The following is a 26524-nucleotide window of genomic DNA, read 5'->3' as shown; positions in this document are numbered from 1 at the left end:
AACTGTGGTAATACTAGAGGAATGTTTCAGATGTATCCCATAGTAGCAGCAGCATTGACGTGGGGCCATTCATAGGCAGGGAAACCGATACAATGCTTTTCAGATAACTTGACAATCTGCCACATCATAAATAAAGACCGCTCATTCTCATTAATGATTATGAGGTTTATCAGGAAACTGACGTGGTTGGCAGCCTGTCCCAGGCATTTTTAACACGGCTGCTGACCAGTTATCTTGTTTCCAAATTCAGGCATTCAGAAGGTCCCTACCTACAGGCTCACTACTGGCCACGACTGCCCCCCTGCTCCAAGACCTGATTATGGATTAAAAGAACCAGTACACCTTAGCAAAGGGTTGACAAAACTTGCCTTATCCAAAACACACATAGTGCATATGACAGGGTATTTTTCCTGTAAAAAGTTAATGACAGCGCACCACTTGGCCTACTGGTTCGACATCACAACTTTGGTGGCTTTCACCACTTCTTGCCACCACAATTGAAGCTATCACATAACACCATTGTTATACCTAACTGGCATCCAACACCACATGTTCTCAACTTTTCCCAACAACCTGAGCTTCCTCACATCCTACCCTATCAAGACTATTCTGAAGGGCATATACAAGGCCAAAGGTCTTACCCCACTACGCACTACTGCACCATTCCAACCTCTTACTAATTCCGTCATCAAAACAGCCATACACTTGGCTTTCTACGGATTTCTCAGACCACTAGAATTCACTGTTAGGGGACAACATAATGGTAACAAATAGCCTCAAACTACAAGACCATTACGTTCTGAGCCTACCCAAGACTAAGACTAGTCAGGTGGGTCAGCCCGATCATATCCCTTACTACCCCACCGATAATCTATGGTACCCAGTGAAAGTTGACAATGCATATCTACCTTCTGTACCGACACATGCATCATTCCCTCTCCTATCACTTCACTGGGCTTTCCTCACCACTTCTAAATTTATGGTATATGTACGCCTTTTGTTGACACGGTTTAAACACAAACAAATATTCTGGACACTCATTTAGGATAGGGGCAGCCTCTACTGCCTCAAGCCTAGACATTCCAGTACATGTTATCAAAACCTTAGGTCGCTGGAAGTGGTAAGCTTATAAAGTTATATAACCCAACTGGTACAAGAAATACAAAGTGCATTTGTTAAGATGTACTCCTAAATAGGTATGTACTATAACATGTGGTTTTGTAATAAATATCTTTTGAGCAAAATTGGTATCCCTTTTTCCCACTTTATTTACAGGCCTACCACCTACATTAGTATCGGCACACCTCAACCAACTTTGCTTATTAACCCCTTAAGACCGCAGGACGTTCTATGCCGTCCTTATTTTGGTGGCTCTAAACGCCGCAGGACGGCATAGAACGTCCTGCGATCTTTTGTACTTACCCGGTCGCCAGCGATCCCACGCCGGCGATCGCGGTATGGGGGACTTACCTGGGAGCCCAAGGAGCCCCCTCTGTCCTCTTCGGCCCCCCAGGGCCATGTGATCGCGAGGTCCTTGCGAGGACCCCGCGATCACATGGACGGCATAGCCGTTCATGTCAATGCCAGCAGGGGGAGTGCCTGTAATGATAAAAAAATATATATAAATATATATACACACATATATATATATATATATATATATATAAAATAATTCTACGTATATATTTATGTAATAATTTTACATAATTAGGTCATTTTATTAATTACAAATCCCTGGCCCTGAATGCCAGGACCTGCCTGACAACCCAGGCCGAAAGTTCAGGGAATTAAATTTTCTAGCACTATATTTAACCCTGTAACTTTCCAAGACACCATAAAAATTGTACATGGGGGGTGCTGTTTTACTCGGAAGACTTCGCTGAACACAAATATTAGTGTTTCAAAACAGTAAAATATATTACAACGACAATATCGTCAGTGACAGTGACATTTTTTGCATTTTTCACACACAAATGGCACTTACACTGACAATATAATTGTTGTGATACATTTTACTGTTTTGAAACACTAATATTTGTGTTCAACGAAGACTCCTGAGTATAACAGTACCCCTCATGTACAGGTTTTATGGTGTTTTCAAAAGTTACAGAGTCAAATATAAGGTTTGCGTTTCAGTTTTTTCACATTAAAATTTGCCAGGTTGCCTTTGAGACCGTATGGTAGCCAGAAATGAAATTTATCTCCATGAGGGCATACCATTTGCAATAGTAGACAACCCAGGGTATTGCAAATAGGGTATGTTCAGTTTTTTTTAGTAGCCACTTGGTCACAAACACTGGCCAAAGTTAGTGTTAATATTTGAAAATGCAAAAAACTAATTTGAACGCAAATTTTGGGCAGTGTTTGTGACTAAGTGGCTACTAAAAAAAACTGAACATACCCTATTTGCAATACCCTGGGTTGTCTACTATTGCAAATGGTATGCCCTCATGGGGATAATTTTCGTTCATGGGCTACCATATGGTCTCAAAGGCAACGTAACCAATCTGGTGAATTTCAATGTGAAAAAACTGAAATATGTAACACGCTATATTTGACCCTGTAACTTCCCAAAACACCATAAAACCTGTACATAGGGGGTACTGTTTTACACGTGATACATCGCTGAATACAAATATGTGTATTGTATTGCAGTAAAAGCAAACAGTATTTTGACATTCACAGTTAAAATGTCACGTAGAACTAAAACAATTAAAAAAATTCTTATTTTCTCCCATTTTTTATATATGTTTCATATTAAATTATGTTCCATACCTAAATATTTGATGTTAAACGAAAGCCCTGTTTCCCCTGAATAAAATGATATATAATAAGTGTGGGTGCATTTAATATGAAAGAGGTGAATTACGGTTGGACGGACATATAGCGCAAATGCCAGGTTTTGTTTACGTTTTTTTTGGATCACAACTTGTACATTTGGCTGCGGTCTTAAGGGGTTAAAGGTGGATGACTGTATCTCAAATTCATTCCATTACTATAATGGCCCCAAACACAAATATATATTAATGCATTGTTATTACATAATTATGTGATTTTATTAATTATAATTTAACGGTCCTGTCTGACAACCCAGGCAATTGAATTTGCAAGCCCTAAATTTAACCCTGTAATTAGAGGGGTCCTGCTGAGTGATTTATAATGATGATGATATCATCAGCAAAATGGCAATTTTTTGTAAAAAAAAATCAAAAAACAAATATGAGCACTAACTTTGGCCAGGATTTGTGTCTAGTTACTTAAAAGACTGGGCATACCCAATTTTGAATACCCAGGGTTATTTGCTTTTACAATTGGTATACCATGGTGGTAATTATTGATCCTTGGCTTCCATATAGTTCAAAAGGTAACATAGTCCAGCAAACCTATCTAGGTAAATGGGTAAGCGCTTTATTTGACCCTGTAACTTCCAAAACACAATAAAAGTGTACTAATGGGACATCACAGAATACAAATACGTGTGTTTTATTGCAGTGAAAGCTAACAGTATTAAGGTATTATTAGGAGTGGATAATTACAGGTGAAAACATTGAAAACAATAACTATACTTTATATTTTTTTTTAGAAAACAGATAAGGCAATTTATTTCAATTTATAGGACAAATATCACATCTATCAAACAGCTGTGGACATGTGTGTGTGTGTGTGTAAAACCTTGTATTACAGTAGAACTAGATCCCAGCCCTTTAAGAATTTTGTTTATTAATTGGGAGTCTGAAAACCCCAGCAAAATAGTCTTCTGATCCAACGGCATTGACAGGTTAACCCTTTACCCTTCCACACTCTCCAATGGTTCTAGCTGCCTTTATAATTTCCTAATCTATATGAATGTTCTCTCTACTATTTTTTTCTGTTTCAACCTCACTTATCTCATTACTAAAATCTCTTAATCTTTCTGCTTACATGTCCATACTGACACCATCTTCATTGCTCCTGGTTTACTACCCTCCTCTCTTTGTTCATCCCATACACTGTACTCGTACCTATCCACCCTTTCCCCTCCAACTCCTTATAAATCCTCTCCTAACCCTGATCCTGCCTCTACCCACCTACCTTGTGTCCACCCTGGAAACCTCTCCAATCCTATCCATCCCATGTAACTGTCCCATTAAGCCCTCCTTCAATTCTGCCCTCTGGAATGCACATTATGTGTGTAACATAACTAAATCTACTTCCATCCATGATGTATTCCTCTCATGCTCCCTTAACTTACTTGCTTTAAATGGAACTTGACTCTCTTCTTCTGACACAATTCCCCTGCCTCATTATCCTATGGTGGTCTACAGTTTACACACAACCCAAGAGAGCCTGACAGTAGAGGTGGCAGTGTAGGGTTTCTCTTTTCACCTCATTGCTCCTTCAAATCTCTACCCACCCCCTTCCCTCTCTCTCTCCTCCTTCGGAATTCACTATATTCCCTTATTCAAACCCTTCTCTGCTAACATTGCCAATATGTATCACCCCCCTGGTTCCCCTCTCCTCTTCCTTAACCACTTTGCTGTATGGCTGTATTATAGATTCATATGGGGTTCATACAGCACAGTCCTTTCCCTCGCCAAACAGTCAAACTTGTCCTCTCTCATTAGTTCATGCTCCCGCAATCCCAGGCATCTCTTTGACACCTTTAACTCTCTTCTTCGCCCTGCTGTGGCCACCCCTAAAACCAACCTTACAGCCAAGAGCTTTGCATGCTGCTTTACCGACAAAATTGAACAGCTAAGGAAATAATTCTCCCCACCCTGCCTTTCTCTTTCTCAACCACATGTAGATCATGCATTTCCAGACTTTTTCCCTAGCTACTGAACAAGAGGTGTGCTTCTCATTTTCTCTAGCCCCACCACGTGCCCGCTTGATCCTGTCCCATCTCACCATATCAGATCTATCTCCCCTTGTCTTGTACCTTCCTTTACACACATCTTCAACTGCTCTCTCTCTTCTGGCATTGTCCCTGCTGATCTTAAACATGCAACTGTAGTACATATCCTAAAAAAACAAACAACAAAAAAACACCCCTCGACCCATTCACCCCCTCTTAACTATCATCACATATCCCTGCTCCATTTTTCCTCAAAGCTTCTGGAAATACCTATCTTTACCCGTATGTCTCACTTTCTCAATTCCAACTCTCTCCTTGACATCTTCAATCTAACTTCCGCCCCCTCCACTCTCCTGAAACTGCTCTTATCAAAGTTAATAATGACCTGATCACAGCTAAATCCAAAGGCCATGGAGATGCTAATACTTATTGACCTCTCTGCTGTCTTTGACACTGTTTATCATTCTCATCTTCATCAAACTCTTCAATCACTCAGTCTCTGTCCTCTCTTGGTTTTCCTCCTATCTCTCCCAACGCTCATTCAGTGTCTCCTTTTCTAATGATACCTCCTCCATTCATAATGTCTCTGTTGGAGTCCCCCGAGGCTCTGTCCTTGATCCCCTTCTATTTTATCTTTATACTGACTCTCTTGGAAAACCTATTGCCTCATATGGATTTCACTATCACCTATACGCTGATGACACCTGGGTATATCTCTCCTCCCCACACCTCTTCCCTGCCGTCCTGCAATGTGTCACTGCTTGCCTTTCCTCCATCTTTGACTGGATGTCCTCCTGCTTTCTAAAACTAAATCTCTCTAAAATTTAACTCCTTGTCCTTCCTCCTCCTCCTCCTCTTCTTTCGCTCTCCCTTTAAGCCAGTGGTATCCACATTAGCCCATTCTTCCAAGTGCGCTGTCTTGGTGTCATATTTGATTCTATCCTCACCTTTGAGCTTCACATCCAGCATGTTACCAAATCCTGTAGATTTCATAGCCCTTTTCTTACACAAGATGGTACCAGAGAGCTTGTCCATGCTCTAGTAATTTCCCGCATGGATTATTGTAACCCTCTCCTAATTGGCCTTCCCACAAAACGTATTGCCCTGCTGCAGTCTGTAATGACTGCTGCCGCCAGACTGATTTTTCTCTCTAGTCGGTCCTCACCCCTCTGAAATCTACAGGATTTGGTAACATGCTGGATGTGAGGCTCAAAGGTGAGGATAGAATCAAATATGACACCAAGACAGTGCGCTTGCAGTATTATGCAAAGTATAAGCAGTCTTTAGTAACTTTAGGATTATCAGTCATACGATGCAAATCATTATTTTTAGAAATATAGTGGTCAGGGTTAGTTTTTGTCCAATATAATTGCCATGCAAACTCATAACTCTGATTCTAATTTCTGTATATGCTGATGTTCATGTGCATACCTATTTAGTATTCTGAGAGACCATGTCCACATCATTAAATAACCTTCTATTCGAGCATGGCATGCTGAAATTGTCTTCAATTTTTTATTAACATTTCCCTCCAATGGATGACCACATGCAATAGGGTAACAAGGAACAATTCTGGATATACATGTGTTTATGTGGGAGGATCTGAGGAAATGGATGTTGCATGCAAATAAAACTCAGTATTTAAATCTTGATTCTCCAACCACAAGTCATCTTACATAGAAGCATAGAATGTGACGGAAAATAAGTACCATTTGGCCCATCTAGTCTGCCCAATGATCTAAATACTTTCTGTATTAGTCTTATGCCAATTTATCAAATAATATAAAATGCATGTTTCCTAATGCTAAATGTATGCTTACTAATGCAAGGAACCTAAAAATCAACATGAAGGAACTAGAGTCAATAGCATACACTAAGCAATATGACATAATAGACATAACAGAAACATGATGGGATAGGACATATGACTGGGCAGCTAACTTTAATGATTACATATTGTGACGGACCTCCAGTACCCCGACTGAGTACCTCCACCAAGTCTGCTTCCTCATAGCTATCAGGGACCCTGGAGCAATTCAGACTCAGTCGCCAAGGTTTGACTGGGATCACTGAGGGCTTTATCAACCATGAACCAGGCTACTGTGTTTATAGCTCTGGACACACTTTCCATCAGCAGACTATATTCCTTTCCCACAACACCAGACACCACTTGGTGAAGACTTGGTTAACACAGCAACTAACTTTAATAGACATAGCACACATATTTTAAGCTCATAACAGCCTCTTGTACATACAATAGGTTGATAAGAACACTATAGTACAAGGAAGGGTGGGGTCAGAGAATAGCAAGGACTGATGGGAGATTAAGGAGGGACAGGGCAGCTAGTTAAAACTGGCCTGGCAGTGTCACTGGGACAACGCCATGCTAGGGAAACAATAGGACAAGGATAAAGGGGTGGAGTTAGGGAGGGGGGGGGGCACAGACAAGCAATACAACACGGGACAGAGGGATAAGTAGTTCAGCAAAGGGAATTGGGATTTTGAACTTGTTTAATGACACCTTCATGTCACAACTTGTACAAGCACTAACTAGAAAGGATTCATGTCTGGACCTGGTTCTAACACACAATGTTGATCTTTTGACCAACATTCAAGTAGGGAAGCACCTGGAGAAATAGTAATCACAATATAATGTCCTTTACAATAAACTAAAAAAAAAAAAAAAAAAAAAGCATTAGGTATGCTAAAACATATAATTTTAAAAGGCCAATTTCAAAAAAGATAAGGGCAGCTTTACAACTCATTGACTGGTGTAAACTCTGGTGTAATGAAAAAAAAAAAAAAAAAAAAACAACTGAGGATAAATGAACCAAACAAATATTTGAAAGGTACATTTCTCAGGATGTACCACTGGGTAATACATATAAAATAAACAAGTGGGAAAGTGAATAAAGAAATTAAAAATAAGAAAACTACATTTAAATCGGACAAATCAGAGGCATCCAATAAAAGTTATAAGGAACTCAATAATGCGTGCAAAAAGGCGACTAGATTTGCTAAACTGCAAAATGAGGAAGTGATAGCCAAAGAGAGCTAAACTAATTCCACATAATAGGTTAGTGTTCAAACTCAGAGAAAATAGTGTAGAATAAAAATCTTGAGGCCTAAGGCGAAACTCAAACATGAGGCCCCACTAACACCCCAAGCGAAAAACAATAGGGTTGCATTCTGTGTGTGTATAAGTGTCCGTCGATATACTGAAAGGCAGACTGCAGCGCTGGATACAGAGTTAGTCTCTGCATTCATTGTTCAGACGTTTGCAGTGTTGTGGCTTCCTATGCCCCTGAATTGAGAGCTCTCTGGCTGTAGTTGTAGCATAATTTGCAACAAAATGAATTTGCAATAAATAAATATAATTTGCAATTATGCTAATCATTTATACACCATTGTGGGGTATGGTTGCACAGCCTGGCAGTCATATATACATACGTACTTGTGTCTAGCTAGTTCGATATAAAAATCCAATAATATTTCCCCTTGTTCTCTTTAAATTTTTGCTACTAATTTAATTACATTTCCCCACAGAAAAAAATGTATATTTACACCATAATATGCCATAAGAAACGTCCTTATTATCATTCATTTGACACAATTATTCTGCTTTACTAGTAAGGTATGTCAAACCTTGTTTTGAATCACTGCAGGATATTCTTAGTGTCCCTCAAGTAAAAGGATAGCTTCTCCACATATATACTGCCTCTATGTGTCAAATTATTAGACCCAGACACAATTCTAGCTGTGAGGGCAGCACAGTTCTTGTGAACATTTGAGGGACAGAAAAAAATAGAGAAAGTTGGATTACCCACATACACATATTCATCTTTTGTGATGACACCTTCAAAGATTTGAACCAAAAGAGCCTTATATTCCATTAGGAACTTAGATGATGGGTCACCAAGAAATATTCTGTAGGTGTGCCTGCCAGTTAAGATGTGGTGAGCAATCAAATTTGTACTCTCTTGTCCCTTTATGTAGCATTAAGCCTTTTTACTTTTTTTTTTAATGTGGTTATTGATAGATTCCCTCTTTTATACTTTAGTTTGATTATGTGCCCTAGGGTATATTGGTTCTGTTTGATATTATGCTTGTGTGTGTGTGTGTGTGCTCTTTCATTGCCATGATTCAATTTTTTTTTTCCTGTTTAGCCTTGTGTTTGTAATTTAAGGTTTTAAATGTATTGCTTCTGCTTCCCATTCAGTTCACATGGCTATTTTCACAATGTTTTTCCTAGTTAAACGTGGATCCCTGTCTTCATTCTCCACTTTGGCCATGTTGGCTAACTTGTTGTCAATTCAGCATGTTATCAATTATGGCTCTCTCTGTCTGTGAAAACATTTATCTTTTGACCCAACGGAAATGTGCCAATATACATAATGTTTGTATGCATGTATGCATTTTTTTTTCTTCTTATGTTTGAAGTGTTATTTGTATTTTATATTTGATGTGCTTAGTATTGTTATGGATGAATGTTAGTAAAATGTCTATTTACTGTGTATGCCTTTAATCAGTAGTTGGTCAAAATGGCTGCTAGAGCACCCCCTCCCATCCTGTGTTCATTAACTACTCAAAATGGCTGCAAGAGCACCCCCTCCAATCGAGCAAACAATGCAAATAATGTCGTGTACTAAGATGGCGTCTCCAGCCAGGGCTACACCCAGGATGCTGGTGACATCACTACTTTGGAGGAAGGGCATTAGATAAGACACTTAACACTTGACCAATTAAAGATGTATTCTCTCTGTTATCTTGCATTTTGCATATTATGTATTTCTGCCTTTATAAGGGACTTAATTAAAGATTCTAAAGTTTTTCATTAACCTGAAACCTGTGTCTCAGTGTGATTTACTTCAGCATGCATTCTATTTTAAGCAATCTGGAGGGGGGCAGATACTCAAGCAAACACTTGGTTTGATCCAAAACAGTATTAGTATTTAACATGTCATGAATCCCTTTTATTCCAGAAGTTTGGTCCTTAAGGGGTTAAGAAAAGAACTGGGCTTAGAACCAAAAGGGTCTTTGTAAAAAAAAAAAATGGTAGCAAAATCTAGGCCTGTTAGCCGCAAGTGGCTTTGTAAAGGCAGTACTTGGACGTACCACAATAGTTTAAAAACTAAAGGAGGGGTATAAACTACAGTAGGATCAATATCTGTCCAGAAGGAGGAGTATGAGTAGATGGGTTGATACCTGCCTAGAAGGAGTTGGAGAGGAAATAGGGACTCATACATGCCTGGAGAATGATGATGCAGGCAGAGGAAACTACACCTGCTTGAAAAAAGGCATGGCAGAAGGGCCTAAAAAATTAATTTGGATGGGAGAGTCAGACTTCAATCACATGGTGGACGCACTGCGTCTGGTCCATGAATGCCTCAACATGCAAGCAACATCCTCCACCATGATTTGTTTGTGAATGACAGAGCTCCCCCTTCTGTTGCTCTAGATGTGCATGTGTGGAACACATAAAGTTTAATGGAGATGAGGGTTATGGGAGTGGCACCAATGATGCAAGAATAACAGAGGTGGTGTGTCCACTCTTCTCCTACTTAAAGCTCATTCACCAGCACTTATATGCTCAGGTGTACTGTACTCTCCGTTCTGGGAACAAACATTCCATTCTAGTGCTCCAACCATATGATCAACCTAGTATTTGTGTTTTTTTTTTTTTTTTTCCTTTTCACCCAAGAAACTTTTTGACTGCATTCTTGCCCTGCCCTTGTTATTAAACTTTATAAAGCTAGGGCATAGAAGTAGATGGCATATTTTGTTATAACTAATATTGTATAAGCTTTGATCGTCTCTTTTTCTGCTTTTTATTTAACTGTGTGGTTATTTGTTTTCTCATTTTGAGAGGAGATATCTCCACTTTTTTTTTTTTTTTTTAAAAAGGTCTACGCTGAGATTTTTGATGTATAATTATGTATTTTTTAACTTTTTTTTTTTTTTTTTTTTACCATTTCCTTTTTTGCACAATTGGACATTAACAATTGTTCACTTATTATACAAGTATAAAAAAACAAACAAACAAAAAAAAACTTGGTATTTTAATATTTGTGGTTGACAAAGCTGTTTTAGACATTCTAATTGTAGATACTCACACAGGTGGAGGAAGTGGGCTGCAGCTTGGCAATCCATTCTCATCTAACGCATTAAGATCACATCGACACCAATCTGCAATTACTTCTCCCTTTCCAGAGCACCAATATAAGCTCATGAAAGCACTTCGGAAGGCCTAAAAATATATTGAGGAAACATAAATTAAAAATAAGAAAATAACATTCAAGGCATTTAAATCAGACAAATCATATGGTTGATTGGTAAGATTTAAGGAAGCCAACAATGCATGCAAAAAGGCAATTGGGTGGGGGAAACTTGAACATGAAAAAGTGACAGCCAGAGAGCAAAACCAAACCTCAAAAACAATGTAAGTACATACATTCTAAAAAAATAAATAAATACAAAAGTAAAAATAAACTGCAGGTACACTAATATCAGAGATGTGAGTGTTAACAAATGAAGTCCAGGAAAAGGAAGAAATCAATCTAATATATTTTCCATATGTTATATTAAAGGGACACTTATGTTACCAAAACAACTGCAGTTACTGTTGTTGTTCTTGTGTTTATAGCCTGTACCCACAAGCATTTTAATGTAAACACTGCCTTTTCAGATAAATGGCAGTGTTTATATTGCTGCATAGGAACAACTCTAGTGGCAGTCATTAAGACGACCACCATAGGTGCTTCCTGGGTCAGTGCTGCACTATGTGCCCATATGTCAGATACCTTTGAATTAGCCCCCTATATAAACCAAGTCAATATATCTAACACTTTTGAGAAAACTTTTTTAGATGTGAAACGTGTTAAGTGTTTTTTTTTTTTTTTTTTTTTTTTACTACCTGTATTGATTTTAAATATACTTATTTTGTCAAATAAAGTAGTGTTCTATTTTTAAACATCTTCTGGGCTTATACTTGATCTTTTATGCTGGAGCCCGGCGGGTGCTGGTGTGGAAGTGAGCGATGATCAGCATTGGTGAAGCAGTGACTGTGACTATCCGCCGGATTAAAGACCAGGGAGCTACCTAGATTCCAGGCACGAATACCGGCAAGGATACGGACACAAACGCCAGGCACCTGTTCAGCATTAAAAATGACGAGACACAAGGTTTTTTTCTCACTTTTGGGAAATATTAACCTCCAACTCACGCAAGTAGTTAACACTCAGCAAACAATCAGTATATATTCAGTATAAGGGCTGTTTACTGTATACATGTGTCCATTCAGTACTTTTGTACTTTTATACCTGATTTGTTACATTTGATACATTGACTAGTGGTTACTGAGTGCTGAAATTGAAAACTGAAACTGAAACACTGAACACTGAAATATTGTAACACTGCATAACATATACTATATTGTAACACTGCATATTTAATATTGAACTGTTATATTAGAGTGTTACAGGAGATATTGGAGTGATTTGACATAAGAGTTAACACCGATGCTAGAGTTAAAAACCAGAGTTAAAATTATAATAAGAATTTTATTTGGTGTCAAAATAACTACAAAAGTGCATTTGATAACTAGAGCGGATAGCGTTGAACTGCATAATATTTGCTACTTGCTGCTAACGGCTTACATACCAATGATTAAAGAAAGGGGAAAAGAAAAGTGGGATCACAGTGACTCTTTGCTTCTTCCCTTTGTTTTTTGGGTTTTTTTGTTTTTTTTTGGAAGGAGGTATATAGTTTTGCTTATTCTGTAAATTTCTCTGGTTAATCCTTGCAGCAGCGACTATTATTAATTGCGGCTTCACACTTTTGATTAGCGACTAATAATTTCTGACGTGACTCGAGTTTATTATTTTTTTAAGAGAATTTTCTCTCTCTTTTTTTTTAATTTAATTTCTTTTTATTTCGTTTTTACGTATTACAAATTTCACTTTACATACATTTGTTAGTACAGGTTTAAAGTTATAGCAGTATAAAAGTGTTTTACTTAGATACAACAGAAACACAATGAACGTTCACATTAATACAGTGTTGCAGTGAACCAGTTCCCATTAACTATGAGAGAATAAACATATTAAAACAAAACAAAACAAATCTCGACGTCTAGTACAATTGTGTTGACAGATGATTGGGGGAAAGGAGGTGTAGCTTTGACCATGTATCTCTTAGTCATAAATATGTGTTTCAGGCTTGTTTTAATCTCTAATTTATTTTGGATTACCTTGGATTTCTTAGATATGAATTCCATGGATCCCAGATTGCGTGATATATGTGTGAGTTGCCTAAAGAGGAAAGTCTCAACTCTTCCATTCTATTAATGTTTTCAATTTTTTGGAACCATTCCCGCCTTGATGGTCTATTCGCAGTTTTCCAGAGACTTGCTATCACAAGTTTGGCTGCAGTTAGGAGGTACATTACCAGAGAGTTTTTGAATTTTTTGAAGGGGACCTGGATTTGGTAGAATAGAAGTGCTTCTGGGGTGAGTGGTAGTGACATGTTATTTGTTTGATCTGTGATTCTCTGTACCTCTCTCCAGAACCCCTTTACTCTGCTGCAATCCCACCATATATGTTGGTAATTGCCCTGTGCTTTCATACACCTCCAGCATGTTGGTGAGGTAGTTGAATCAAATGTATTGATATCTACGGGGGTAATATACCATTGAGATAGAAATTTATAGTTTATTTCTTGGATCGTTATGCTAGAGTGGGATTTTACCATTCTCATAAAAATTGCTTTCCATGTCTTTTCCTCAATTGGGGAAGAAAACCATGTGTTATTTTTTAGAGTATACCATGGAAGTGTACCATTTGTGTTTTCCTGCAGTAACTTATAGCATATGGATATTGTTTTTGTTTTAGGCGGATGAGAACAAAGCTTTTCAAATTTAGTGGCCTCTCTAGGTTGCATTGTAAGAGTCCTTCTTTAGATAGAAAGTGTTTAATTTGATGGTATTGGAATGATTGTGTCAATGTTGGCCGATTTAAGTCAGTTAGGTCTGTCAATGGTTTGAGTCCTTCTGTGGTGACTATATCTTGTAACGTCACTCCCTTATGTTCAAGGTTAAGTTGAATTTTTGTTAATAGAGTGTTATTCCTTCCTGGAGGGAATTTAGGGTTATGGGATATTGGGTAGTAGGGGGAAGTCGTTGGGGTAAAGTCTGCATTCCTATGTATGGTTTTCCATATTTGGAGAGTAGTTGTGATGGTTGGCAGGTCTTTTGTTGATTTCCCTCCGTCTTTAAGTAAAGTCCAGGGAAGGGAACTTAGTGGAGTTTGTATTTGTGCTTGTTCTATGTTGACCCATGCTTTTTTAAAGTTCCCCTCTCTTGACCACTCCAAGATCCTTCCGAGGTGTATCGCCTTGTGATATCTTTGTATGTTGGGACATCCTAACCACCCCATTCTTTAGGTTTGGTTAGAAGATTGAAAGCAATTCTCGGACGTTTATGGGCCCATATAAATTTGGTAAGCATGGATTGTATGTTTCGGAAGAAGGTTCCCGGGATGTGTATAGGGATAGTGTTCAGGAGATAGAGAATGTGTGGGAGGATATTCATTGAGATAATATTTATCCTTCCCATCCATCTGAAATGCGGTTTATCCCATCTATTTAGGTCCTTTTGGATTTCTGCTATTAGGTCGGGAAAGTTTTCTTTATATAAAGTTTTATGTGAGTTGGTTACCTTGATCCCTAGGTATTTAATGGAGTGAGTAGCCCATTGGAAGGGGAATCTTTGTTTTAATTTCTTTACTTGATCTAATGGTGTGGATATGTTAAGGATCTCACATTTGTCTGTGTTAATTTTGAAATTGGATTGTTTACTATAATCTTCCAAAGTTTGAATTAATGTAGGTAGGCTGTATGTGGGGTTTTCGATGGTGAAGAGTAAGTCATCGGCAAAAGCCGATACTTTATATTCCTGTTGTTGAGCTGTTATGCCTATAATGCCGGGGTGTTTTCGTACTGCTTGTAGAAGGGGTTCTAGTGTCAGAATGAATAATAGCGGGGAAAGCGGGCATCCCTGACGGGTGCCGTTGCTTATCGTGAATGGTCTGGAGAGTTGTCCATTCACCTTAAGTTTGGCTGTTGGGGTGGAGTATATAGCCTTAATCCATTTCATCCATCTTTGTCCAAATCCTAGCGTTTCTAGAGTGTCGAACATGAATGCCCAGTCTACTCTGTCAAATGCTTTTTTCAGCATCAATTGCTAGAAGGAGGGTCGGGTTATTGGTGTATTTGTATTATATATCAGATTTATGATTTTTGAAGTATTATCTTTTGCTTCTCGAGCTGGAACAAAGCCTGCTTGGTCTGGGTGAATGAGATTTTGTAGGAAGGGTTTGAGTCTAGTTGCCAGCATTTTAGTGAATATTTTTATGTCCACGTTTATTAGGGATATCGGTCTATAGCTGGCGCATTTCTCTGTGTCTTGCCCTGGTTTGGGCAGAAGTGTGATTGTTGCTTCTAAGGCCTGTCTCGGTATGTGTTCATGGTGTGGAACGGAGTTAATTGCTTCGAGTAGATGTGGAGTTAGTTCTGGTTGGAACATCTTATAATAGGAGGCTGAAAACCCATCAGGGCCTGGGCTTTTATTGTGTGGAGTTTGTTTTAAAGCCAATTTAATCTCATCTATAGTAAAGGGTTCCTCCAAAGATCTTGTAGCGGCTGCTGGGAGGATTGTGTCAAATTTGGTTTCTAGGTATGTTTTAATGCCCTCTGATTTGTTCTCTTTTTCTTTTAGATTATATAGAGACGTATAGTATGCATGGAAAGTATCAGCTATTTCTTCCGTGGTGTGTGCATATTGTCAGGATCGGGACAGGGATCCAACACGCAGAGTACAAAGAGTGGAAAGGTACGTATACCGGGCCTTAGAATGGCCGGACTAACGTACCGAGAGTAAAGAATAGTCAGAGACAAGCCGAGGTCGAGGGAACGAGAAGACAGATAAGCGAGAGACAAGCCGGGTCAAGGGATAACAGAGAAACAGGGTAGTACAACGAGCCGAGTCAAAACCAAAAGAGCAAACTAGAATACCAGAGCACTGAGTGACTAGACAAGCTAGAACCACGACAGGGCAATGAGCTGAAGTGAGAAGTAAGCTTAAATACCCTGGCTCTGGATAGTAATCACGCCTCTGACAAGTACCGATTGGATATCGGACACTTGAGTGACAGGTCGCTCGTGATAGCGTCATGACGTCACGTATTGAGCGTCCTGCTAGAAAAGGACGTGGATTCCTCGCGGCCGGTGTTTAAGTGACTGGATGAACCGCGAGGAACGGAGGAAACAGCTCGCCTGGACGGATAAACCACCAAGTCTCTACCTCCCTTAGAGGTAGAGGCCTCAGGTACCCTGACAGTACCCCCCCTCTCAGATACGCCCACCGGGCGGAATGAACCGGGGCGAGATGGGAAGCGGAGGTGAAATGCTCTGCGAAGGCGAGAAGCATGAACGTCCTCCTGAGGTACCCAACTCCTCTCCTCAGGACCATAACCCCTCCAGTTGACCAGATATTGCAATTTTCCCCTTGAAATTCTGGAGTCAATGATGGAGCTGACCTCGTACTCCTCCCGACCCTCCACCTGAACAGGACGAGGTGAGGAGACCTTAGAGGAGAATTTGTTGCAAATAAGAGGTTTCAACAAGGAGACATGAAAGGAGTTAGGAATGCGTAAGGCAGGTGGCAGAGCAAGGCGATACGCAACCGGATTGATACGAGTGAGAACCCTGTAAGGACCTATGTAGCGAGGAGCAAATTTCATAGATGGAACTTTTAGGCGAATATTCTTGGTACTCAACCATACCCTATCCCCCGGAACAAAAACAGGAGCCGCTCTTCTATGCTTGTCAGCGTGTTTCTTGAACAGCGAGGAACTATGTAATAGAATTTGCCGAGTCTGATCCCATAATTTCTTCAGGTTGGCGACATGATCATCAACCGACGGTATCCCCTGAGAAGAGGAAACCGAAGGAAAAATCGAAGGATGAAAGCCATAGTTCATGAAGAAAGGGCTAGAGCGAGTTGAATCGCAAACAAGGTTATTGTGTGCGAACTCCGCCCAAGGAATCAGACCGACCCAATCGTCCTGGTGTTCGGAAACAAAGCAACGCAGATACTGTTCGATCTTTTGATTAGTACGTTCAGCAGCTCCGTTAGACTGAGGGTGATAGGCAGAGGAGAAGTTCAATTTGATGCCCATTTGAGAACAAAAGGATCTCCAGAAACGTGAGACAAATTGAGAACCTCTATCAGAAACAATCTCTGAAGGGATCCCATGTAGGCGAAAAACTTCTCTCGCAAAAATCTCCGCCAATTCAGGGGAAGTCGGAAGTTTAGGTAATGGCACGAAATGAGCCATCTTGGTAAATCTATCCACCACCGTGAGAATAACAGTCTGTCGTTTGGAAGCAGGCAAATCAACGATAAAGTCAATGGACAAACAGGACCAAGGTTTCTCAGGAATGTCCAAGGGGTGTAACAGGCCACATGGGGATGCATGAGATAGTTTAGTCTTGGCACAAGTCTCACAAGCTGCGACGAACTCCTCAATATCCTTACGAAGTGAAGGCCACCAGAAATCCTTGGATATCAGAGAGTACGTCTTGCGAATACCAGGATGACCAGCTATTTTACTTTCATGAAAACATTGTAAGAGCTCCAGTTGAAGTTCAGGAGGAACAAAGTTTCTTCCCTCAGGAGTGTTTCCGGGAGCTAGATGTTGTGACTTCAAGATCTGGTCAAGTAGCGGGGAATGAATTTTGAGACTGGTATTAGCAATAATATTGCATCTGGGTACAATGGAAGACAAAAGTGGTTCAACTGAAGCAGAGGGTTCATATTGGCGAGATAGCGCATCGGCTTTAGAATTCTTTGACCCAGGTCTGTAAGTCAGAACGTAATTGAAATGGGTAAGAAACAACGACCAACGAGCCTGCCTGGAGGACAGACGCTTGGCCTCTCCGATATAAGACAAGTTTTTGTGGTCTGTCAGGATGGTAACAGGATGTAATGTACCTTCCAATAAATGTCTCCATTCTTTCAAAGCCTTGATAACCGCTAGTAATTCTCTGTCACCAATGTCATACCTGCTTTCAGTACCGGTCAATTTTTTAGAGAAAAATCCACATGGATGTAATGGTTTATCAACACCCAACCTTTGGGATAGAACAGCACCTAAACCAGTCTCTGATGCGTCTACCTCGAGCAAAAATGGCAGAGAAGTGTCAGGGTGAACTAAAATTGGAGCGGAAGCGAAAAGCTCCTTGAGAGTTTTGAACGCAAGGAGAGCTTCAGTAGTCCAATTCTTAGTGTCAGCCCCCTGTTTGGTCATGTTAGTGATAGGTGCAATAATGGAAGAATAGCCCTTAATAAAGCGCCTATAATAATTGGAAAAACCAATAAATCTCTGTATGGCTTTAAGACCTGTGGGTAAAGGCCACTCTAGAATGGATTGGAGCTTATCCGGATCCATCTTAAACCCCTCCCCAGAGATCACATAGCCGAGAAAGGTTACCTGGGTTTGATCAAAGCTACATTTCTCCAACTTGCAGTACAAGCCATGCTGGAGAAGCTTGTGCAAAACCCTCCTGACTTGTTTGTGATGAATCTCAATGTCACTAGAATGAATGAGTATATCATCTAGGTATACAATGACGCACTCTTGCTGAAATTCCCTAAGAACCTCGTTAATCAGATCTTGGAATACTGCTGGTGCATTGCATAACCCAAAAGGCATGACGGTATATTCATAGTGGCCATATCGAGTATTGAATGCCGTCATCCACTCATGTCCCTGCTGGATTCTCACCAAGTTATATGCCCCTCTGAGGTCTAACTTGGTGAAAATTGTAGAGCCCTTCAAACGATCGAAGAGTTCGGTGATCAAGGGAATCGGGTAGGCATTTTTAATGGTTATCTTATTCAGGCCTCGATAATCAATACAAGGTCTCAAAGAACCATCTTTCTTTTTAACAAAAAAAAATCCAGCCCCGGCAGGGGAGGAGGACCTCCTGATGAATCCCTTGTCTAAATTCTCGTGAATATATTCCTCTAGGACTGAGTTCTCCTTTATAGATAATGGGTATACATGACCTCTGGGAGGCATGGTACCAGGGAGTAGGTTAATTTTGCAATCAAAGGACCTGTGTGGAGGTAAGGTATCGGCTTTCTTTTTGTCAAATACTGCCTTTAAATCTAGATACTGAGACGGAATTTGTGTCTCTGTAGGATTGTCAGAGGTATTCGATGTATTAGTTAACCCAAGAGGTAAGACCTTCCGCAAGCATTTTTCTTGACAATTCTCTCCCCACGAAACTATCTCCCCTGATTCCCAATTAATAATAGGGTTGTGTCTCCTCAGCCAGGAGTACCCCAGAACTATGGGAATAGACGGAGAAGAAATGAGCATCAAGGATATATCCTCTTTATGCAGGATGCCAACAGTCAAGTTAATCGGTATGGTCTCATGAAAAATAACAGGCTCAAGTAACGGTCTACCATCGATGGCCTCAACAGCCAGAGGTGTCTCTTTTAACTGGGATGGAATAGCATGCTTGGCAGCAAAACCCTGATCTATAAAGCTCTCAGCAGCTCCAGAATCGATTAGTGCCATAGCCTTAACTACTCCCCTCTCCCACTTTAAAGAAACGGGTAACACAAGCCTGAGCTCCTTGTAGTTGTGAATAGAGGACAAAGTAGAAACACCCAAGGCCTGTCCTCTAGAGGAACTTAGGTGCGAGCGTTTCCCGAACGATTGGGACAATTTAGGCGTAAATGACCCCTGACTCCACAATACATACATAAACCCTCCCTTCTCCTGTACTGTCTCTCCCTTTCAGTGAGATGAGTACTGCCTATCTGCATAGGTTCAGGAATACGTAAGTCTTCGAACTCAGAGATTTGAAAGGTAGGCGCTAGTTTAAAGGAGGGTCTACGGGTCCTATCTCGAGTGTTCTGCCTCTCTCTTAAGCGTTCATCAATACGAGATATAAAAGAAATTAAATCCTCCAAATTTTCAGGGAGTTCTCTAGTAGCGACCTCGTCAAGAATTACATCTGATAACCCATTCAGAAACACATCTATATAAGCCTGTTCGTTCCACTTAACTTCTGCCGCCAAGGATCTGAACTCTAGTGCATAATCCACAAGTGTTCGATTGTCCTGTTTAAGGCGCAACATTAATCTAGCTGCATTGACCTTTCTGCCAGGAGGGTCAAAAGTTCTTCTAAACGCAGCTACAAAGGCATTATAATTATAGACGAGTGGATTATCATTCTCCCATAAAGGATTGGCCCATCTCAAAGCTTTTTCAATGAGCAGAGTAATAATAAATCCAACTTTTGCTCTATCTGTAGGATAAGAGCGGGGTTGTAGTTCGAAATGGATGCTAATCTGGTTTAGAAAGCCACGACACTTCTCCGGTGACCCGCCATAACGTACTGGTGGGGTAATACGGGAAGAAGCACCTACAGTGGCTACCTCTAGACCTGAGACTGCAGGAGAGATAGAAGGAGTACGTGTCTCCTCAGGTGGATTACTAGCACGGGACAAAAGTGCCTGTAGTGCCAAAGCCATCTGATCCATCCTATGTTCCATGGCGTCAAACCTGGGATCCGAAGAACCAAGCTGACTGTTTGTACCTGCAGGATCCATTGGCCCTGTCGTAATGTCAGGATCGGGACAGGGATCCAACACGCAGAGTACAAAGAGTGGAAAGGTACGTATACCGGGCCTTAGAATGGCCGGACTAACGTACCGAGAGTAAAGAATAGTCAGAGACAAGCCGAGGTCGAGGGAACGAGAAGACAGATAAGCGAGAGACAAGCCGGGTCAAGGGATAACAGAGAAACAGGGTAGTACAACGAGCCGAGTCAAAACCAAAAGAGCAAACTAGAATACCAGAGCACTGAGTGACTAGACAAGCTAGAACCACGACAGGGCAATGAGCTGAAGTGAGAAGTAAGCTTAAATACCCTGGCTCTGGATAGTAATCACGCCTCTGACAAGTACCGATTGGATATCGGACACTTGAGTGACAGGTCGCTCGTGATAGCGTCATGACGTCACGTATTGAGCGTCCTGCTAGAAAAGGACGTGGATTCCTCGCGGCCGGTGTTTAAGTGACTGGATGAACCGCGAGGAACGGAGGAAACAGCTCGCCTGGACGGATAAACCACCAAGTCTCTACCTCCCTTAGAGGTAGAGGCCTCAGGTACCCTGACACATATGTCTTATCTGAACGTTTGATTTTGGGTATGTATGTGAGCATTTGTTTTTGTTTTAAGGCTTGTGCTAAAAATTTCCCACTTCTATCTCCTTGGGCGTAGTGGAGTTGTTTAGTCCACAGAATTGCTTTTTTCACTTTATCTTGGAGAAGTGATTTTAAATCAGCTCTTAGGGCAAGAAGTTTACAATAAGCCTCATCTGACATATGTAGTTTGTGGTTTTCTTCCAACTGTGAGATTTGTTTATGTAGTTCGTCTATTTTTTTGCTTTTTTCCCTTTTAAGTTGTGATCCCCATTTTATCAATTCCCCTCTAATTACCGCTTTATGTGCTTCCCATTGTGTAAAAGCGGATGTGTCGGGAGTTTTGTTCTCGTTAAAGTATTGTTTTATCGTCGTTTCTATTGAGTCTTTCACTTTTTTCGTCTGTAATAAGATGGGGTTTAGTTTCCACGTCCCTTTAGGGCGGGGGAGTGATGGAATGGTTAACGTGAGATAGATTGGTGAGTGGTCCGACCAGGTCATTGGTCCTATGGAAGTGTCTGATATTAATTCCAGGTCTCTGTGGCCTACTAGGAAATAGTCTATTCTGGAATATGATTTGTTTGGGTTGGAGTAGTGGGTATAGTCTTTTGTCGTCGGGTGGAATATCCTCCAACAATCTGATAGTTGATGGGTTTTAATGATGTGCTGCATTTGAATTCTGGTGGTGTTAAGGTGTGTACTATGAGTCGATGTGCTATCTCTCGTGGCATCTAGGGAAATATTAAAATCCCCCCTATTATGAGTATGCCATTCGTATGTTGTTTTATTTTTGCCATTATCTTCCTCATTGCCCCGCATTGATGTTTGTTGGGCAGGTATACGGCCACAAGGGTTACCGGTTCTGTCCCCACTGTACCTTGTAGGATGATGAATCTGCCTGATTCGTCTGTTATATGTGTTGAGTATGTGAATGGAATCTGTTTCCCTATTAAGATTGCTACGCCTCTTGATTTACTCTGGTTGTAGTTATTGTAATACACGTGAGGAAATTGGTGATGTTTGAGTTTTGGGGCGTCTGAACCTCTTAAATGCGTTTCTTCTAGGAATGCTATGTCTATTTTGTTTGTTGCTAATTCGGTTAATACCATCTTCCTCTTTTCAGGTGTATTGAGCCCTCGTACATTTATGGAGCATATTTTTAGTTTGCCCATTGTCGAGTGTTGGATAATAGTTTTGTCTATTTGTTATTTGGAATTTTATTATGGGAGTCAGGTGTGATGTTATCCCGCAAGGTAACTTCAAGTAGCGGGGTGTCTGTTTGGAAATGCGTATGGATGTGTGAACCTTCTGCTATAAGGGTGCACAAGTCAAATACAATACAAGATAAACAATATAAACATTAACTATTTACAAATCAGTTTCAATGAAGTTATAAATACGATGTACTACGAAGGGAAGTTCAAGAAGGAACCTGAAACCCCTCGTGTGGATATAGAGGTCTACCTTTAGTATGTTCTATTCAAAACTAAAATGGTTGTGTATATGGAAGATCTCTAAATAGGAGACGGTACTCTTTCCTGAGTTATTCTAGCTATAGGAGCTAGCTCAGGTGACGCTTAGATTTATGTAGTGTAAGATAAATAGGTATTGGTACCGCTCTTGACTCCTAGGGCCTTGGGTTGTGTCCTAGAGGAGCGTGAACACTATGGTATTGTGTATAGTGTTTCTTTTATATCGCCTCCGTTGCTAAGTGGACTCTCCAGAAGGCGGCCATATGACGCTTGACGTTATAAACTGGTTTTATAACAAGTGTGAATTACGTTATAGTTTGGGCTGGGTATCAGAGTGCTAATTTGTGCTATCGGTTTTTATCATGTCTCGTTAGTTTGGAATTTAAGTACATTTCCTTTGCAGGCTTATATCAAGTTAAATACATTTTCCAATTATCATATACATGCATAGTAACATTTTTTCTATTATTGTACAGTTCGAATACATGAAAATTCAAATCTGTATGTTGATTTCAAATATTTTTACATTATACTAATATCAGTACTATTCATTAGTAGCTGTTTATAGTTACCCTTCCATTAATCGTATATCGGGCAGTTGTGTAAGTTCAGTATTGCTTTAGGCAGTTTGTAAGTCCCTTTTAGTTTATAGGTTGTGTCCCCTGTCTTTTTTTTTTTCTTCTTTGCTTCAGTTTATTTTCCTAGGGGTCATTGGGTTTCTTCTCGATCGTAGGAAAGGTGATGCTGGAGGGGTCTTCCCCGATGTTCTCTTTCGTGTGTCCATAGCTTGACCGGTCTGTTTTTGGTATTGTGGTTTAGTCTTTTCAGGTTCCGAAATGTCATACCAATCCGGTATTTCTATGCTTGGAATTCCTAAGCGTTGGGTGAAAGCTTCTACCTCTGCAGAAGAAGTTAAGGTGGCTTGTATTCCTTGGTGGAAGGCTGTAAGAGCAAAGGGGAAGCTCCATCTGTATTTTATATTGGCCTGTTGCAAGGCTAGTGTTAGTGGTCTAAGCGCTCTTCTGCCTCTCAGAGTTAGCCATGCCAGGTCTGGGAGAATCATTATTTTCGCGTTATTAAACATTATGTCTGTAGTGTCTCTGGCATTTCTCATAATATCTTCTTTTTCAGTGTAATAATGAACCCTGCATATTATGTCCCTGGGGGATTCTTGTGGTAGGCCTTTGGGTCTCAGGGCCCTGTGTGCTCTGTCCAAGAGAATTGGAGTGTCTTCTGGCCTTTGCAGAATTTTATTAAACAGCGATTGTAGTAGGTTTTGTAAATTTTCAGGATTTTCTTTGGATTCTGGGACCCCCCTTACTCTAATATTGTTCCTCCTTCCTCTATTATCGAGGTCTTCTGTATTTCTCATAAGAGTTTTGGCGTCTCTGTTTTTTTGGCGATGTTCAAGGGTGAGGAGTCTGTCTAATATCTGGTCTCTATCTTCCTCCAGATCCCCTACCCTCGTGTTCACTTGCCTGATGTCTGCAGATATGGCGGAGATCTGGTCTTGCACTGAGGATTCTAGCTTAGCAATCATGTTAGCTAGTTCATCCCTGGAAGGTAAGTGTGCAAGGGTCTCCCTTATGCTCGCCAGTCCATCTGCTATGCTGTTTGCCGGTGAGGTCTCCTCTCCTGTTGTGCTGAGATCGGGTGTTTTGTGCGGACAAGATGGCGCCTCCATGCTTTCCGCCATGCCTTCTCCGAGAACTTTCACTGTGTCTCGGAAATATCTATCAAGTCCGTTTGGTTTTCTCGGTGTGCCCGAATCCTGGGTGTATAGGGACTGGGTCTGTTTTCTTTTGTTTCCCATTAATTAGGTAATCTTCACTCTTTTTATGCCAGTTTTGTTGCCGCCGGCCGGGAGCTCTTGGCAGTTGCAACCGCTCACATCGGGTGTCAGGCCACGCCCCCCTCTTTTTTTTTTTTTCCTTTTGTTATTTTCTTTTTAAATAAGCTAGTAATGACTAGCTATTAGCCAACTTTTAGTCGGCTTAATTGAGCTTAATTGAGTTACTTTAACAGCTGGGATATACTAAGAAACAATGCTGCTAGATTAGTGCTGGATTAGTGCCGAGTGGTACTTAGAGATCTTCTGAAGATTATTTAAACTATAAGGAGCATTTATTAGACCTACAAAAACAGGGAATTGGGTAATATTGAACAGGGTCTGAAACATATAGCTAGAAGAACCCAAAGTCAATAGCCCAGAGTTACCCCTTAAGTATAGGCGTAGCTATAAGGACTTACATTACCAAACTATATTACCTAAACATCAAGTTATATTACTTTTGTATTGTAAAGGTCTGGGAAAGACTGCACACCTAGACTTATTTGAGAAATAATGGGACCCAAAAAAAAAAAAACACGTCAGATAGCGACAACTGCTGTAGGACTTAAATCCGCTATACCAAATTAATCGCCACAAAGATTATGTACAGACCGAATAGGCCAGGAACACGATCATATTGAGGAAGGGGCATTTCCAGTTTATGAACCTTTGAGTTCACCAGTAAGCCCTACGATGTCAGAGGGTTCAACAGAAGGCGCAGATCTTAGAACAATCCTGGCACAACTACCTTCTAAAGCAGATTGGATGGATATGTTTAAAAAAATGGAAGGTAGTTTTGGTGAAAAATTAAAAGCTGTTACCTCAGAAATACATCATTTAGGACATAGGGTTTGTGCATTGGAAGATAATCAAGAAATACATGAAAATCAGTGGACTGAATGTTGGAAATTCCAAAGATCGCAGACTGAAGCTATCCTGTCCTTACAAAGGAAACTAGACAATATCGATTATCGGGGAAGACAAAATATTCTACGGATAAGAGGGGTCCCTGAAACCAATCAGGACGAACTAGAAGACCCTACAAATATTCTTATTCGTATTTTCAATCAGTTTTTATGAAAATCTTCAGACTCTAAGATTAAGCTTGAGCACATAGAATAGGAAGACCAAGAAATACACCACAGGAAAATCCTTGAGATTTAATCTGCTGCATCCATGACTTTTTATTAAAAGAAGAGATAGTACAGAAAGCCCGACTTATGAAGGAAATTAAATTTGATGAACTTTCTATTGCAATCTTTCAAGATCTTTCTCCTTCAACCTTAATGTCACGTGAGGATTTGAGACCGATCACTCTTCTACTGGGACAGAAACAAATAAAATATCGGTGGAACTATCCATTTGCACTAATGGTTTTTCAACACTCCAAAACATACACGATAAAGACGCCAGCAGACATACCAGATTTTTTACAAGCTCTGGGGCTCCCTCAGATTGAGATCGAAGACTGGACAGGCCTTTTAGGCATCTCTCCACTACAAGAGCTACAAAAACCTAAATTACAAAGCAAAACAAAAAATAAAAAAAACTGCCGAGGCCATTAGGGAATGATCGCCTTAATAACATTAGAAGGCCCTGTGAAGCGTGTTAACACGAGGCGACGCGTTAGGGCAATTTAGAGTACTTATGAAGGTCTCCTGACAAATTAGCTTATAACTCTGTTCCCATCTACCTTTCCCTAGATCTAAGCTGAGGTCATTATTGACTTATGAGGCCCAAAGAGTGGTCCAGCTGACACAAAGTACATTCTACACACATGGGGATAAAAGTGGGAAATTGTTAGCTAAAACCTTAAAAGTAAAGTTACAAAAAACATATATACCCCACATTATAGATAAACAAGGGAACATTTGTAATACTACTGAGGAAATAGCAAACACTTTCAGGAATTATTATAAAGACCTTTATAATTTAAAGCTCCTTGAGAAGACCCCATATGAAAGAGAACAATATCTATCTAAAAATATTTCAAACATCAGCCCAATTGGAGGAATTGATTTCCCTTCAGGAGCTTTCGGCAGTGATAAAGGCAATGCCTCTTAATAAAAGCCCTGGGCCAGATGGCCTCTCTGCATGCTATTATAAA

At 40.3% G+C, this 26524-nt stretch overlaps 1 protein-coding gene across 1 annotated transcript in view; it reads right to left on the bottom strand.

Annotated features, from left to right (window-relative positions):
- Positions 1-26524, bottom strand: part of ASTN2 (astrotactin 2) — a 925983-nt gene that overhangs the window by 163308 nt on the left and 736151 nt on the right. The window contains exon 16 of the mRNA XM_063432386.1: positions 10948-11081. Within this exon, the coding sequence (XP_063288456.1) occupies positions 10948-11081 (134 nt within the window). The remainder of the gene's footprint in view (positions 1-10947; positions 11082-26524) is intronic.

The sequence above is a fragment of the Pelobates fuscus genome, chromosome 9, assembly GCF_036172605.1.
Source record: "Pelobates fuscus isolate aPelFus1 chromosome 9, aPelFus1.pri, whole genome shotgun sequence".
NCBI classification, from domain to species: domain Eukaryota; kingdom Metazoa; phylum Chordata; class Amphibia; order Anura; family Pelobatidae; genus Pelobates; species Pelobates fuscus.
The sequence above is the reverse complement of the archived record's forward strand: the minus strand, read 5'-3'. Positions and strand labels throughout refer to the sequence as shown.